This window comes from Pseudophryne corroboree, chromosome 5 (genome assembly GCF_028390025.1).
Source record: "Pseudophryne corroboree isolate aPseCor3 chromosome 5, aPseCor3.hap2, whole genome shotgun sequence".
Taxonomy (NCBI): domain Eukaryota; kingdom Metazoa; phylum Chordata; class Amphibia; order Anura; family Myobatrachidae; genus Pseudophryne; species Pseudophryne corroboree.
Genome location: NC_086448.1, coordinates 176,990,269 through 177,007,759, shown reverse-complemented (window position 1 = coordinate 177,007,759; position 17,491 = coordinate 176,990,269). Strand labels below are relative to the sequence as shown.

Genomic DNA, 17,491 nt, shown 5'->3' with positions numbered 1-17,491 from the left:
CTTCACCTGCAGGAGCCGGATTCTTTTTCGTTAAGAAGAAGGACGGTGGGTTACGACCATGCATAGATTACCGTGGACTCAATGAGATCACTGTGAAAAACAAGTACCCATTACCCTTAATTCCAGAATTATTTGATCGGGTAAAGGGAGCTACTGTGTTTACAAAATTGGATCTCCGAGGGGCCTACAATCTAATCCGCATCCGGGCAGGGGACGAGTGGAAGACTACTTTTAATACCCGGGATGGGCATTACGAATACCTTGTAATGCCTTTTGGTCTTTGTAATGCACCTGCAGTTTTTCAAAGCTATGTGAATGAACTTTTTTGTGATCTTCTCTACAAGTGTCTAGTAGTGTATCTGGATGATATCCTAATATTCTCTAAGGATCTAAAGTCTCACCATCACCAAGTTAAAGAGGTACTGACACGTCTGAGGAAAAATCAACTTTATTGTAAGTTAGAGAAGTGCACCTTTTGAAGTATCTTCCATACCGTTCCTTGGTTACATCATTTCTGGATCAGAGCTATGTATGGATCCCGGTAAGGTACAAGCTATCCGAGATTGGTCCACTCCTACAACTCTCAAGGGGATTCAGCGATTTCTTGGCTTTGCTAATTTCTATAGGAGATTCATTAAGAATTATTCTTCGTTAGCTGCTCCCATCACAGCCCTAACTCGCAAGGGAGCAAATCATACGAACTGGTCTTCTGAAGCAATCAAAGCCTTCTCTGATTTGAAGCAAGCCTTTGGGTCAGCCCCCATTCTTCGACAGCCTGATTTGAATCGTCCCTTTCTTCTAGAGGTGGATGCATCTACAGAAGCAGTAGGAGCTGTGTTGTCACAAGTCTTTGAAGATAAAAAGGTCCATCCCTGCGGATATTTCTCCCGTAAGTTCCTCCCGGCAGAACGTAATTATGCAATCGGTGAGCAAGAATTACTTGCCATCAAGTTGGCATTTGAGGAGTGGAGATACCTTCTAGAAGGAGCACAACATCGCATTACAGTTTATACTGATCATAAGAATCTTCTATATCTGCAGTCAGCTCAGTGCTTGAATCCACGACAAGCTAGATGGGCGCTTTTCTTCACACGATTCAATTTCAAGCTCACCTATCGACCAGGGTCTCAGAACAAAAAGGCAGATGCCCTTTCTCGGTCCTTTGCTTCTTCTGAATCAAATGATGCTACTACGAATCAAGCCATTGTGAATCCTACGTCCTTTTTAATGACTCGAACCTCTCCAGTTCCTCCGCCTGGCAAAACCTTTGTCGCCACAAATCTTCGTAAATGGCTGCTTACCTGGGCTCACTCCTCTTCCTTCATGGGTCATCCTGGGGTTCTAAAGATTCTCAAATTTATTCAACAGTCTTATTGGTGGCCACGTCTCAAAGCCGATGTCCAAGAGTTTATAGCAGCATGTCCTAAATGTGCCCAACATAAGAGTCCAAGAAGTTCTCCACCAGGTTTATTACATCCATTATCCATACCCAAACAACCATGGACTCATATCTCAATGGATTTCGTGACCGATCTACCTCCATCAAAAGGGCGAAATACCATTTGGGTGATAGTGGATCGATTTTCGAAAATGGCACATTTCATTCCATTAACTGGGTTACCATCAGCCCCTTTACTAGCCAGATTGTTCATCTCTGAAATCTTCAAGTTGCATGGCCTTCCTCGAGAGATCATCTCTGATCGGGGAACACAGTTTGTGGCCAAGTTTTGGAGGTCGCTTTGTTCATCTTTAAATGTCAAGTTGAATTTTTCTTCTGCATATCATCCTCAGACAGATGGACAAACTGAGAGAGTCAACCAAGACCTTGAAACATTTCTCCGGCTATATATATTGTCCTCACAGGATGACTGGGTTGACTACCTTCCATTGGCAGAATTTGCTTATAATAATCTCTTCCATTCATCTTCAGAATCTACGCCCTTTTATATTAACTTCGGCTTTCATCCTCGTGTGCCAGAGTTCCATCCATTGCCAGCCCTAGAGGTTCCAGCAGCAGATCAAGAACTTCAACGTCTATCTAGAATCTGGAGTTGTGTGCGTAAGTCGTTGGTCAAAACTTCCGCTCGTTATAAATCTTTCGCAGATAGAAAACGTAAAGCTGTACCGAATTACAAGGTGGGGGACCAAGTTTGGATTTCTACGCGCAATCTCATGTTCAAAGTTCCTTCTAAGAAATTTGCTCCCAAGTTTATTGGTCCATTTCCCATTGTAAAGGTACTCAATCCTGTGTCATACAAAGTCAAGTTGCCACCATCTTTGAGAATTCCTAACGCCTTTCATACATCTTTATTGAAGCCTTTGATTCTCAATAAGTTTCGTACTACCCAGTCCAAATCTCCTAAAGTTGACTCTGTGCAAGATGAGGAATTTGAAGTTAAAGAGATTGTAGACTCACGTTCTCGATATGGACGTTTACAGTTTTTGGTCGACTGGAAGGGTTACGGTCCGGAGGAGAGATCCTGGGTTTTCTCTGAAGATGTTCATGCTCCAAGACTGGTACAGAAATACTTCTCCAAAAATCCTGATAAGGTTCAAAGGTGTTCGGAGACCACCCGTAGAAGAGGGGGTACTGTCACGTACCGGTCTCTCACCTTTGCGGGTTCTGGGGTTCATCCGTTGCCAGTGCGGTTGCTCGCGGTGCTGTGCGCCCGTGTGGGGACGCGGCGTGATCAGTGGCACAGGTAATGCAGAGTCTGGGAACTGGGAGTGCGGGGACCAAATGGCCTAAGGCACTGCGGTGTGTCTGCTGTATAGGAGGTGGCCATGTTGGAGACCAAATAGGTAATACAGAGCACTTGTGAAAACACCTGTGGGCAGGTGTAAACCAATCCCGTGCTTGTGCTGCCTTTAAGTAGGCTGGGATTATGTTACTCTGGGCCAGTGCTTTGTTGTATCAACGCTGTGCTCTAGCTCTGAGCTCTCTCCGTGCATTCCTGTGTGATTCCCGTGGTCCAGATATCGCCTCCGTTCCCAGAGGCCCGTCTGCAACCTTCACTGCTAAAGATCCACCGGCTCCCCGCTATGCTGTCAGTTAATCACGCACCTACTGGTAACAATTGGATTCCCAGAGTCTTGTCTGCCTGCTTTCAACCATACAGAGTTTGGAGGATTCCGCTAACTTCAGCTGTTCGTTTGTTCTGCTCTGCATTTAACCCGTTCATCACTTATATCATCTGCTACAGTCTCACAGTGATCTCCGGAACTCGCAAGTAACCCAATTTAGTACTTTTACTTTCTATGTTGCCATTACAAGGATAATTCTTTACAGTCTCTCAGTTACCTCTCAAAACTTCATTGCAAATCCTCACAGTTATTTCTTCATGTCTGCATTACCCAGTTAAACACATTCTACAGTTCAGCATCAAAGCTTGTTTATATTTGGACAATTTAACATTTATTCTCCAGCCTGTTTTAAACGCAATTCCATGAACATTTCTTTTATTTTTTCTTTAAGATATATCCTGCATATTATTTCTATTATTCATGCAATACGTCAGTATACTATGGTGATTAATAACTTGCCATTTACCACTTTACTGAATTGTTATTTTCAATAAATATATGAAACGGAACTTTCTTCGTCCTCCCTGCTTTCTTCATACCCCAGCACCTACACCTGTGGTTGGTCCCGGGTTAACGGATTCACAAAAACACCCGGACCTGACAAGGCCCTGGTAGTCGATGCAAGGACGTAGGTCCCCGTCCTTCTTCTTAACAAAAAAAACCCCTGCCCCGGCTGGAGAAGAGGAAGGGTGAAGGAACCCTTTGGCCAAATTCTCCTGTATATACTCAGACATCGCTTGGGTTTCCTGGAGAGATAAAGGGTACGTTCGGCCTCTGGGAGGTGTTCAGGCAGTAAATCAATCTGGCAGTCCCAACTTCGGTGGGGAGGCAAGGTATCCGCCCCTTGCTTACTGAAGACGTCCAGAAAGAACTGATAGGCATCTGGGAGATCAGTGGAGTGTAGGGTAAGGAGTGGCTTGACAGTGGATAAACAGCTTTGAGAACACGACTCCCCCCAAGCGAGTATATCCATAGTTTGCCAAGCCAAGCGGGGGTTGTGCTCCTGTAACCACGGGAATGTTAGGATTATTTTTTGAGAGGCTTTGGGAATTACCAGGAAAGAGAGAACTTCAGAATGGAGAATACCAACTTTCATCTTCAGAGAAACTGTACGGTGGGTGATAATCCCTTCAGGGATATAACTTCCGTCAACCGCGGTGATAGAGATAGCTCGCTCCAAACGAATGGTTGGTATTTCAGACTGTCGGACTAAGGCGGAAGTAATGAAACTTTCTGCAGCTCCAGAATCCAAAAGTACTGTAACATGAAGGGAGGTAGAGGGAAGTTCCAGACATACAGCCAACAGTGATTCCTTCCTGGTAAATTGGTTGGGGAATGCTCCTAGCTTAACCTCTCCTGCATAAGCTAGTAGCATGAGTTTCCCGGTCGTTGAATACAAGACTTAACAAAGTGGTCGGCCGCCCCACAATACATGCAGAGGTTGCCCTGTCTGCGTCTTTGACGTTCCTCATTGGTGAGACGAGAGCGGTTGACCTGCATGGGTTCTTCAGTAAACGGTGAGGATGGTCTAGGAGTGGGACAGGCCCGAGGTTTGGGTCGCTCGAACCTTGTTCTCTCAAGACAGCGTTCCTTGTATCTTAGATCAATCTTGTTACGTAAAGAAATAGGCTGATCGAGCTTAACTGGCACATCCTGAGTGACCAGGTCATCTTTCATTTTTTCGGAGAGATCGTTCCAAAAGGCGGCAATGAGAGCCTATTCATTCCATCCCACTTCGGAAGACAGAGTACGGAATTGGATCACGTACTGGGCGACTGAAAGGGTTCCCTGACGCAGACGAAGAATCTCCAAAGAGGCGGAGGTGGTCCGGTCTGGCTCGTCAAAGATTTTATGAAAAGTTGCCACGAATACCGAGTATTTCGAGAGTATGGGATCAGTTTTCTCCCATAAGGGTGAAGCCCAATCCAGAGCTGGTCCAGTCAGAAGTGAAATGATGTATGCGATTTTGGTCCGATCAGACAGAAAGTTAGCTGACTGAGCTCAAACTGGATCTCGCATTGATTGAGGAACCCTCGGCATTGCTTTGGACTACCGTCAAATTTACTGGGTGGCGGTAGTTGTCAACGAGGAACTGGCATCGATACTAGTGGATTAGGTGCTGGCGGATTGGAAGCTGGAACCGGAGTCTGGGATGTGGAAATGGCTGCGTGAAGAGAATCCAAACGAGTGGACATATTCTGCATGAACTGTACAATCTGTGCCTGCATGGCCTCCTGTTTATTTAGACGAGACAGAATATCCACAGAGACATCGCCCCCGGTAGCCTGCTCACTTGCAGCATCCATTGGGCCAGTGCTTACTGTCACACTCTGCGTAATTTGGGGTTCCGATATCCGGGTTTTTGGCTGAAGGGACAGCTACCTGTGAGGAGAGTAAACGAGGTGGCAGTAGTGTTCACTCTAGGAATTTTTTAGGGCAGGGTGCTGATCACGGGGAGGGCACATTTTTCATTCGGGAGGGCACATTTTTCATTCGGGAGGGCACATTTTTCATTCGGGAGGGCACGATTATGTCCATACTGTAATGCTTAGACATGTGTCTTAACTAAAAATGAGTACAAAGACTCATGGTTTTTTGTTTGTGCACCCATTTTATTTAATGTTTACCTTTTACATGCGGACAAGGATTTGAAAGTGAAGAGTGTTAAATAAAAGTATTTGTGGTCCATTCATCACCAATGTAGCTCTACTGTATAGATTACAACTACAGTGTTCTATCATCCTGCACCTGTCACAACTTGTGCAGTTATTCTTTCCTGCCAGGGGTGTCGTCCTCTGCTCTGGTGCTTCTATCACTCTGGTCTTTATTTCAGTGGTAGACTTGTGATAGAAGCACTAGAGTACAGAACGACACCCCAGGCAGGAGGAACTGCACAGGTTGTGAAGGTGCTAAAATAAACACTAATCCTAGCATTTTATACAAGTTATAATAATAGTACCATGTGGATTGGATGCAGGTAGCTGATCAAACGTCCTACAGGTCATCTGGAGTAGATGTAGGTGTCAGCTGTTCAAAACAGAAGGGTCCAACTATTTATGCAGGCTCAGGCGGATGCCGTCTTGTCACTGGCTGTAAATATCCTCTTAGGCGCTGTGCTGAAGCTGAAACAGAACCATGCAACATAAACTGACTGCATGTTATCAGAGTCCATTTGTACTGCATTCCTAGTTCTTCAAAGCACAGCTTATTCCTTGGAGTAGAATTGTAAGACCACCATAGATTTTTAGTCTCGTACAATTCTTCCCCACAAAAATAAGGGCTTGTGCTTTGAAGAACTAAAGAACACAGCAGAAAAGGGACTCTGATAACAGGATTATGGACATACTAGGGCCACTCCACCACCTCTAAGTAGGAATACTCTCCCTCCTCCCACATTTTCTTGGTACTCTACCTTTTTGAACTGGAAAGTTGGGCTCCAAGTAGCTTGGGTGGCTCAGGTGCAGAGTCCTCGGTTGTCATCTGAAATGTTGAGTGCAGATTTGGTAACTGAAGAAGAGCAATCGCCACAGCTGTCCAACTATTTATGCAGGCTCAGGCGGATGCCGTCTTGTCACTGGCTGTAAATATCCTCTTAGGCGCTGTGCTGAAGCTGAAACAGAACCATACAACATAAACTGACTGCATGTTATCAGAGTCCATTTGTACTGCATTCCTAGTTCTTCAAAGCACAGCTTATTCCTTGGAGTAGAATTGTAAGACCACCATAGATTTTTAGTCTCGTACAATTCTTCCCCACAAAAATAAGGGCTTGTGCTTTGAAGAACTAAAGAACACAGCAGAAAAGGGACTCTGATAACAGGATTATGGACATACTAGGGCCACTCCACCACCTCTAAGTAGGAATACTCTCCCTCCTCCCACATTTTCTTGGTACTCTACCTTTTTGAACTGGAAAGTTGGGCTCCAAGTAGCTTGGGTGGCTCAGGTGCAGAGTCCTCGGTTGTCATCTGAAATGTTGAGTGCAGATTTGGTAACTGAAGAAGAGCAATCGCCACAGCTGTCCAACTATTTATGCAGGCTCAGGCGGATGCCGTCTTGTCACTGGCTGTAAATATCCTCTTAGGCGCTGTGCTGAAGCTGAAACAGAACCATACAACATAAACTGACTGCATGTTATCAGAGTCCATTTGTACTGCATTCCTAGTTCTTCAAAGCACAGCTTATTCCTTGGAGTAGAATTGTAAGACCACCATAGATTTTTAGTCTCGTACAATTCTTCCCCACAAAAATAAGGGCTTGTGCTTTGAAGAACTAAAGAACACAGCAGAAAAGGGACTCTGATAACAGGATTATGGACATACTAGGGCCACTCCACCACCTCTAAGTAGGAATACTCTCCCTCCTCCCACATTTTCTTGGTACTCTACCTTTTTGAACTGGAAAGTTGGGCTCCAAGTAGCTTGGGTGGCTCAGGTGCAGAGTCCTCGGTTGTCATCTGAAATGTTGAGTGCAGATTTGGTAACTGAAGAAGAGCAATCGCCACAGCTGTCCAACTATTTATGCAGGCTCAGGCGGATGCCGTCTTGTCACTGGCTGTAAATATCCTCTTAGGCGCTGTGCTGAAGCTGAAACAGAACCATACAACATAAACTGACTGCATGTTATCAGAGTCCATTTGTACTGCATTCCTAGTTCTTCAAAGCACAGCTTATTCCTTGGAGTAGAATTGTAAGACCACCATAGATTTTTAGTCTCGTACAATTCTTCCACACAAAAATAAGGGCTTGTGCTTTGAAGAACTAAAGAACACAGCAGAAAAGGGACTCTGATAACAGGATTATGGACATACTAGGGCCACTCCACCACCTCTAAGTAGGAATACTCTCCCTCCTCCCACATTTACTTGGTACTCACCTTTTTGAACTGGAAAGTTGGGCTCCAAGTAGCTTGGGTGGGTCAGTTTATGTGCGTTGTCCTTGGTTGTTGCTCACAATCTACAGTACAGGTGTTTCTGATTGTAGAGTGTGGTCGGTGGCCAGCTGTGTGTGGTCTACAAGAAAATATTCTTCTTTGCTTTTTCATCCAGTGCTTTACCGCCTCTCTGTAGTTTACCTTGCCATTTAGCTTAATGGCTAATATGCTGTTGACATTTTCCACCTTGAGACGGTTTCTGTGATCTGTTAAGATTAATTTAACTTGCGAAAAAGTTCTTTCAACTTCAGCAGTTGAGAGTGGTAGAACACAGCCAACTGAAACAAGTTTCTGAATTAGAGGAAATGCTACGCCAATTGTGTCTTCAGATTTTTCTAAAGTCTTGTACACGTTGACCATGGACAATCTTTCATTATCAGAATTTTCTTCTTCCGTTTGTAAGAATACAGATTTAAAGTCTTCCCATTCTGATAACAGAAGATCTTCGTCCAGTTGATAAAAATCAGCAAGCTGTGCCATTTCGGCCACACCATAAAATCCCACACCTTTGTCTGCATTAAGATGCCTCATATCTAAGACACTTAGATGATCAAGTATAGCTATATTATGCATCCTCTCTGAAATGTTTTGGACCAATAGATCTAGAAAACACCTTGCATCTTCTTCAAACTTACAATTTTCTGCTGCTATAGGAGCCTGAATTCCTATTTTTCTTGCAGCATTTTCCAGGTTCCTGCAAAACTGACCCCCAGGCTTACGCTTTAAATTTTTCAAAGCACCAAGCGTAATGGAAACATTGCTGTGTATTGTAGACAAGTCAATATCTCTTCTTTCAAAGATTAAAACTAATTTGGAAAGCAGGCTCAGTACATCACAAAGAAAGTGAATTAATTGAAAAAAATGAAAATTTTTCAGATGTTTGAGAAGTCCTTCAGCAGTTGGCCCACTCACACCACTTGTAGTCCTTGACTGTCCAGTTACAACAGCATTTTCCAAATCGACAATGATCGAATGATAATTAATTCTTATTGAATTAATAGCATTTTCATGTGATAGCCATCTTGTGTGGCTAGCCTTTTTTATTTTTGTTCCCTTACATTTAGTAAATACTCTTTGTATTTCTTCCAAAGTTTTGCTCCTCACAGAGCTGTATTTATAGTATTTGTAAATACTTGTTAATACTTCATCCATTTTCAGGAAAGGATTCAAAGATTCAAATGTATTTTTTGTTGCAAGAGCTAAACGATGATTGTGACAATGTATTGAAATAATCTTATTATTTTTGGCCTTTAGTTTGGCTGCTACTCCATCACGGTGACCAACCATTGAACTGGCGCCGTCACTTCCAAAGCCTACTAATTTCTCAAACCCTCCACAGTCTTCTATAGTCTGTGAAAGAGCATTGAAAATAGTTTCTGATTTTCCATCTGGAATTTCTGTATCATTAATAAAGGACACACTGACTTCTCCATCTTTTATATATTTTGCAGCAGTTGCCAAGTGTTTTCTGTTGCTGACATCAGTAGTTTCATCTGACATAACTGAAAATGATGGACTCTTCTGTAAAGACAAGATAACTTTCTCTCTTTGAACACTGGCCATCGAATTAACAAATTCGTTGATTGTTTGGTAGCTTGTATATGAGGCATTTTTAGATTTGTTCAGAGGGGCTAAAACTGGAGACTTTAATTCTTCTATACAGAAAACAACAAATGGTTTAAAAACAGTTGTATGTGGTATATTATGCTGGATTAGAAAATCCAGGCACTTCATAGCACATTCCACAGCTTTGAATTCCTCTGACTCTGGTCTATTTTTTCTGTTCTGTGAAGCCTCAGCATTACAACCGATTATTTCAGTTTGCATTGCTGCCTTGTGCATCTCGGAAACAGAATGCTCCTTAATTTTATCGCGCCTTACTGTGCTCATCCCACTATTCATCCATGGAGATTTGTTGTATTTTGTGTCGTTCAACAGATGTTTTAAACACAGCTTGCAGAGTAGAGATTCTCTTTCACCATTTTTTTTACAACTAAGCCACGGAAACTCTCTTTTCCATTTTATTTGGAAACCAACTTTATGTTTTGACTTTTTTTTTGGAGAAGCACTAACCCCAATGTCATTTATTATATCTGTATCTTCATTAGAAGAGCACCTTTCTTCAGATAGGTCATCATCCAAAATAATAGGGGGTGAGGTGTCACACTCTAAATTCTGAGAACAGTTGGCAAGAGAGATGGAGGATTGAGAATGCACATCTATGGTGTTTTCATTAACAATGACATTACATGACGTCGATACCGAGTCATCTACATTGCTGCAATTTGTGTTAACTGTGGCCAGTGAATTATCTTGGGAAGTGCATTGATTATCTGTGGGTACAGGATCAGAGGTGCTGGGTACAGGATCAGAGGTGCTGGGTACAGGATCAGAGGTGCTGGGTACAGGATCTAACTCTGCTGCATTTATTTTCTGTAATTAATAAAAATCATAATCTAAATTCAAATATTTGTTACACTTTCTTACAGGGGTTTAAAATGGGTGTATGTAAATGTTTTCCTACCTTCTTTTTTCCTGAAAACATTTGATTGATTTTCAAACATTTTTTGCCTATTTCCTTGGTTTTTCTTTCATGTTCTTTCACTTTCCTTTTAAGAGTAGGCATGTTTTCTAAAAATAAAAAAAAATAAAAACACTTAACACACTCAAGCTCCCTAGAATGAGAGCCACTGTACTCTCCGTACCAGCAAACTCACCTGAGACAAGTTGAGGTCTCCTGTCATTCAAGCCAAGAGGATCAAAGAAGGATCAATATGCTTATTTGGAGCCTGTGGTGTGGAGTGATGCACAGTTGGTTCAATGGTTGGTCAACGTGATGGAGTACATAGAGACGAGGATGAGGATGAGCCAGCTTTCTGTGGAAGAACAAAACACTTTAACACACTCAAGCTCCCTCGGATGAGAGCCGCACTGTTTACTCTCAGTACCAGCATACTCACCTGAGGCAAATTGAGGACTCCGGGGATGCCGAGAGGATCAAAGAAGGAGCCAGAATATGCCACTTTGGAGCCTGTGGTGTGGAGTGATGCGCCAGTTGATGCAGTGGATTGCTTAACGTGATGGAGTACACAGAGGCGAGGATGAGGATGAGCCAGCTTTCTGTGGAAGAACAAAACACATTAACACACTCAAGCTCCCTCGGATGAGAGCCGCACTGTTTACTCTCAGTACCAGCATACTCACCTGAGGCAAATTGAGGACTCCGGGGATGCCTAGAGGATCAAAGAAGGAGCCAGAATATGCCACTTTGGAGCCACAGTGGTGTGGAGTGATGCGCCAGTTGATGCAATCGGATTGCTTAACGTGATGGAGTACACAGAGATGAGGATGAGGATGAGCCAGCTTTCTGTGGAAGAACAAAACACTTTAACACACTCAAGCTCCCTCGGATGAGAGCCGCACTGTTTACTCTCAGTACCAGCATACTCACCTGAGGCAAATTGAGGACTCCGGGGATGCCGAGAGGATCAAAGAAGGAGCCAGAATATGCCACTTTGGAGCCTGTGGTGTGGAGTGATGCGCCAGTTGATGCAGTGGATTGCTTAACGTGATGGAGTACACAGAGATGAGGATGAGGATGAGGATGAGCCAGCTTTCTGTGGAAGAACAAAACACTTTAACACACTCAAGCTCCCTCGGATGAGAGCCGCACTGTTTACTCTCAGTACCAGCATACTCACCTGAGGCAAATTGAGGACTCCGGGGATGCCGAGAGGATCAAAGAAGGAGCCAGAATATGCCACTTTGGAGCCTGTGGTGTGGAGTGATGCGCCAGTTGATGCAGTGGATTGCTTAACGTGATGGAGTACACAGAGATGAGGATGAGGATGAGCCAGCTTTCTGTGGAAGAACAAAACACTTTAACACACTCAAGCTCCCTAGGATGAGAGCCGCACTGTTTACTCTCAGTACCAGCATACTCACCTGAGGCAAATTGAGGACTCCGGGGATGCCGAGAGGATCAAAGAAGGAGCCAGAATATGCCACTTTGGAGCCTGTGGTGTGGAGTGATGCGCCAGTTGATGCAGTGGATTGCTTAACGTGATGGAGTACACAGAGACGAGGATGAGGATGAGGATGAGCCAGCTTTCTGTGGAAGAACAAAACACTTTAACAAACTCAAGCTCCCTCGGATGAGAGCCGCACTGTTTACTCTCAGTACCAGCATACTCACCTGAGGCAAATTGAGGACTCCGGGGATGCCGAGAGGATCAAAGAAGGAGCCAGAATATGCCACTTTGGAGCCTGTGGTGTGGAGTGATGCGCCAGTTGATGCAGTGGATTGCTTAACGTGATGGAGTACACAGAGATGAGGATGAGGATGAGGATGAGCCAGCTTTCTGTGGAAGAACAAAACACTTTAACACACTCAAGCTCCCTCGGATGAGAGCCGCACTGTTTACTCTCAGTACCAGCATACTCACCTGAGGCAAATTGAGGACTCCGGGGATGCCGAGAGGATCAAAGAAGGAGCCAGAATATGCCACTTTGGAGCCTGTGGTGTGGAGTGATGCGCCAGTTGATGCAGTGGATTGCTTAACGTGATGGAGTACACAGAGATGAGGATGAGGATGAGCCAGCTTTCTGTGGAAGAACAAAACACTTTAACACACTCAAGCTCCCTAGGATGAGAGCCGCACTGTTTACTCTCAGTACCAGCATACTCACCTGAGGCAAATTGAGGACTCCGGGGATGCCGAGAGGATCAAAGAAGGAGCCAGAATATGCCACTTTGGAGCCTGTGGTGTGGAGTGATGCGCCAGTTGATGCAGTGGATTGCTTAACGTGATGGAGTACACAGAGACGAGGATGAGGATGAGGATGAGCCAGCTTTCTGTGGAAGAACAAAACACTTTAACAAACTCAAGCTCCCTCGGATGAGAGCCGCACTGTTTACTCTCAGTACCAGCATACTCACCTGAGGCAAATTGAGGACTCCGGGGATGCCTAGAGGATCAAAGAAGGAGCCAGAATATGCCACTTTGGAGCCACAGTGGTGTGGAGTGATGCGCCAGTTGATGCAATCGGATTGCTTAACGTGATGGAGTACACAGAGATGAGGATGAGGATGAGCCAGCTTTCTGTGGAAGAACAAAACACTTTAACACACTCAAGCTCCCTAGGATGAGAGCCGCACTGTTTACTCTCAGTACCAGCATACTCACCTGAGGCAAATTGAGGACTCCGGGGATGCCGAGAGGATCAAAGAAGGAGCCAGAATATGCCACTTTGGAGCCTGTGGTGTGGAGTGATGCGCCAGTTGATGCAGTGGATTGCTTAACGTGATGGAGTACACAGAGACGAGGATGAGGATGAGGATGAGCCAGCTTTCTGTGGAAGAACAAAACACTTTAACAAACTCAAGCTCCCTCGGATGAGAGCCGCACTGTTTACTCTCAGTACCAGCATACTCACCTGAGGCAAATTGAGGACTCCGGGGATGCCTAGAGGATCAAAGAAGGAGCCAGAATATGCCACTTTGGAGCCACAGTGGTGTGGAGTGATGCGCCAGTTGATGCAATCGGATTGCTTAACGTGATGGAGTACACAGAGATGAGGATGAGGATGAGCCAGCTTTCTGTGGAAGAACAAAACACTTTAACACACTCAAGCTCCCTCGGATGAGAGCCGCACTGTTTACTCTCAGTACCAGCATACTCACCTGAGGCAAATTGAGGACTCCGGTGAGCCGTGAGGATCAAAGAAGGAGCCAGAATATGCTGCTATGGAGCCTGTGGTGTGGAGTGCCAGGAGTCAGAGGTGCAGTGATGGATGTGACAGATAGTGTGTCATGTGATTGAGTACATAGAGACGAGGATGAGGATGTGCCAGCTTTAGAAAAAAAAAAGAAAGTAATAAATGTGGACAGATTTTTCAATTAACTTATAGAATTTTAAGTGTTGCACCTTATGTCATGAGGATGCTGTATGATTTGGGGGCCCTTCATTATTATGGTCATCATTTATGATGACCATTCAATAATGGCCCCCAAGTCATAAAGTAAACTGGGGCAGATGTATTAAACTTGGAGAAGTGATTATAGTGCATTAGCCAGTCAGTTCCTGTCATGTAAAACCTGTAATGATTGGATGGTGCATTCATATTTATGCTAGCTATCACTACTCCAGGCTGTTCCTGATGGTTCTGAACATTCGGACAGGTTACTATTCCCACTTATAGTTCGCATGGATAGATAATCATGAAAAATGTGAAAAAAAAAAAAATGTGAAAAGCACAGGAAGAATATACAAACTCCACACAATAGGACCAATAGTCCAACAGAGTGCAGTGGGTCATGCAATGGTAGCTTTTTTAAAATATATATTTATTCTATTTTGTCCCCTAAATCTCTTCAACATACAACTTAATGAACTTATAAAATATAAAACCACTTGTGACAGTCTACTCACACCTTAAATGTGGCTGCACAGATTTGTTATATAAAAAGCAAGGTATTTCAGCTAATAAGAAGACTATATATATATATAATGTTATTTGCATATTCCCTCACACCCCGGTCTGTATGTACCCTCCCCTCACACCCCGGTCTGTATGTACCCTTCCCTCACACCCCGGTCTGTATGTAACCCCCCCCCCCTCACACAAGGTCTATGTATCCCCCAGACCCTGGTCTTTGGGGGATACATAGACCTTGTGTGAGGGTGGGGGGGGTTACATACAGACCGGGGTGTGAGGGGAGGGTACATACAGACCGGGCCCCGGTCTGTATGTACCCTCCCCTCACACCCCGGTCTGTATGTAACCCCCCCCACCCTCACACAAGGTCTATGTATCCCCCAAAGACCAGGGTCTGGGGGATACATAGACCTTGTGTGAGGGGGGGGGGGTTACATACAGACCGGGGTGTGAGGGAAGGGTACATACAGACCGGGGTGTGAGGGGAGGGTACATACAGACCGGGGTGTGAGGGAATATGCAAATAACATTATATATATATATAGTCTTCTTATTAGCTGAAATACCTTGCTTTTTATATAACAAATCTGTGCAGCCACATTTAAGGTGTGAGTAGACTGTCACAAGTGGTTTTATATTTTATAAGTTCAAGTTGTATGTTGAAGAGATTTAGGGCTCAAAATAGAATAAATATATATTTGAAAAAGCTACCATTGCATGACCCACTGCACTCTGTTGGACTATTGGTCCTATTGTGTGGAGTTTGTATATTCTTCCTGTGCTTTTCAAATTTTTCAAGATTAACTATCCACGCGAACTATAAGTTATAGTTCGCGTGGATAGTTAATCTTGAAAAATGTGAAAAAAATAAAAAATGTGAAAAGCACAGGAAGAATATACAAACTCCACACAATAGGACCAATAGTCCAACAGAGTGCAGTGGGTCATGCAATGGTAGCTTTTTCAAATATATATTTATTCTATTTTGAGCCCTAAATCTCTTCAACATACAACTTGAACTTATAAAATATAAAAACCACTTGTGACAGTCTACTCACACCTTAAATGTGGATGCACAGATTTGTTATATAAAAAGCAAGGTATTTCAGCTATATAAGAAGACTATATATATATATATATATATATATATAATGTATTCTTATTTGCATATTATGTACCCCCCTCACACCCCGGTCTGTATGTACCCTTCCCTCACACCCCGGTCTGTATGTACCCTCCCCTCACACCCCGGTCTGTATGTACCCTTCCCTCACACCCCGGTCTGTATGTAACCCCCCCCCTCACACAAGGTCTATGTATCCCCCAAAGACCAGGGTCTGGGGGATACATAGACCTTGTGTGAGGGGGGGGGGTTACATACAGACCGGGGTGTGAGGGAAGGGTACATGCAGACCGGGGTGTGAGGGGAGGATACATACAGACCGGGGTGTGAGGGAACACTGGTACAAGGCACAACACTTATCCACAGCTATATATTGTACAAAGAATCCCTCTGAGATGGGAGTACCACTGTTTTATTCTGAAAGAACTGCACTATAAAACACAGATAGTATTGCACTGCAAGTTACCGTTACATTTCTGCTCTATTTCAGTTCGTCATTGTATGGGTTAGAGGGGGCTTCTCCACGTGAAACAAAGAATGATCTATGTACTACCGTACTGAGTACTTACATCACAGAGGGGGAGCGCTGATCACCCAGCCCCACTTGCGGAGCGGTATTAAAGATGGCGGCCGGGTGATCCTCCCTGGCGTCTCCTTTTAAACATTCATCCACACAGGTGGGCTGGGTTTGCCTCGGCGGGAGAGGCAAACCCAGCCCTCCTGTCTCACCAGACCCTGAGCAGACCTATAGAGGACGCTGACAGCTAATGACAGGGCGGGACAAGGCGGACGGGGAGGGGCGGGCCGCGGAGGTCTCCGTCTCGACACATGCACGGAGTCTCAGTGATAATAAAAATGCAGTGCAGTGTGCTTAGTGTGTTTGGCGGCGTGGCGGGGTCCAGCGGGCAGCAAAGTGCGGGGCGGGAGGGCGCAAACAAACGGGCAGGGCGGGATTCAGGGGTCTAAAAAAGGGGCAGGGCGCAGCGCCCTGTGAAAGACACCTAGAGTGAACACTATGGCAGAATGTAATTCCTCCTCATGGGTTGGAAGCCAAACTAAGTGGTAACGTTGGCCAGAGGGCGTAAAGAAAAGGAGGACTTCGTATGAAGATAACTGTAGTTTTAATGAATAATCAGGCTGTACACGAATATTGGAGAAATAAAGGAAACTGGAAGAATTAGAGTCTATGGTTAAATGACTTGAAGAGTGAAGCTGAAGAACTCTAGTAAAGAAGAACTGGAGACTGTGTTTTATGATTAAAAGACGAGGCTGAAGTACTAGGACTTTTAAGAAATGAAGACGTGGTTTTATGATTGAAAGATGAGGCTGAAGAACTTGGACTTTGAAGAAATGGAGACTGTGGTTTGTGACTGAAAGACGAGGCTGAAGAACTTGGACTTTGAAGAAATGAAGACGTCTGTGGGAACTGCCATTAGCACCTGGAGCTCCTCTACGACCTGGGACCTCGTGAGCGCTTGCACAAGTGGCAATGGACTTAGACAGCAGGATTGCAGCAGCGTTTAGGTAACCGATGGATGAGAGCAACCAGGACCAGGGAACCAAAAGTAACCTGGGAGCACAGAGCTGGAGAAGCTTTCACAAGGAGGTAACTTGAAGCACTGGCACTCTCCCTCTGAGCCAGACCCCTTTTGTAAGGGGAGAACGTAGGATTGGCTGGACACAGATTGGGAACTTCATTGGTAATACTCTGGTCTCCAACATGGCTGCCCCCAGCACAGGAGACATACTTAGCTGTTAGCACACAGCTTTAGCCAGCTTCTGTCTCTGACCAACTATACTGTTTCACCACTAGAGGACCTTACCGCAGCGATCCCCGCCGCAGCGCCCGGCTCTCCAGACCCTCGGCCCCCAGCCCTTGGCAGCCGCACATCCATCCAGGAGGACCCCCTGCCG

General features: G+C 44.7%; 2 protein-coding genes across 5 annotated transcripts in view; one reads left to right on the top strand and one right to left on the bottom strand.

Moving 5' to 3' along the window:
* The window catches only part of LMBR1 (limb development membrane protein 1), a 592,458-nt gene that overhangs the window by 329,717 nt on the left and 245,250 nt on the right, over positions 1–17,491 (top strand). The gene's annotated exons all lie outside the window — the stretch shown is intronic.
* Positions 7,811–10,892, bottom strand: LOC134927441 (zinc finger protein 862-like). The gene is made up of 3 exons (XM_063921895.1): positions 10,734–10,892; positions 10,541–10,647; positions 7,811–10,449 (listed from the first exon to the last, which is right to left on the bottom strand). Exons 2-3 carry the CDS (start codon positions 10,640–10,642, stop codon positions 8,002–8,004), a joined length of 2,550 nt encoding a protein of 849 aa, XP_063777965.1. The 5' UTR covers positions 10,643–10,647; positions 10,734–10,892; the 3' UTR covers positions 7,811–8,001.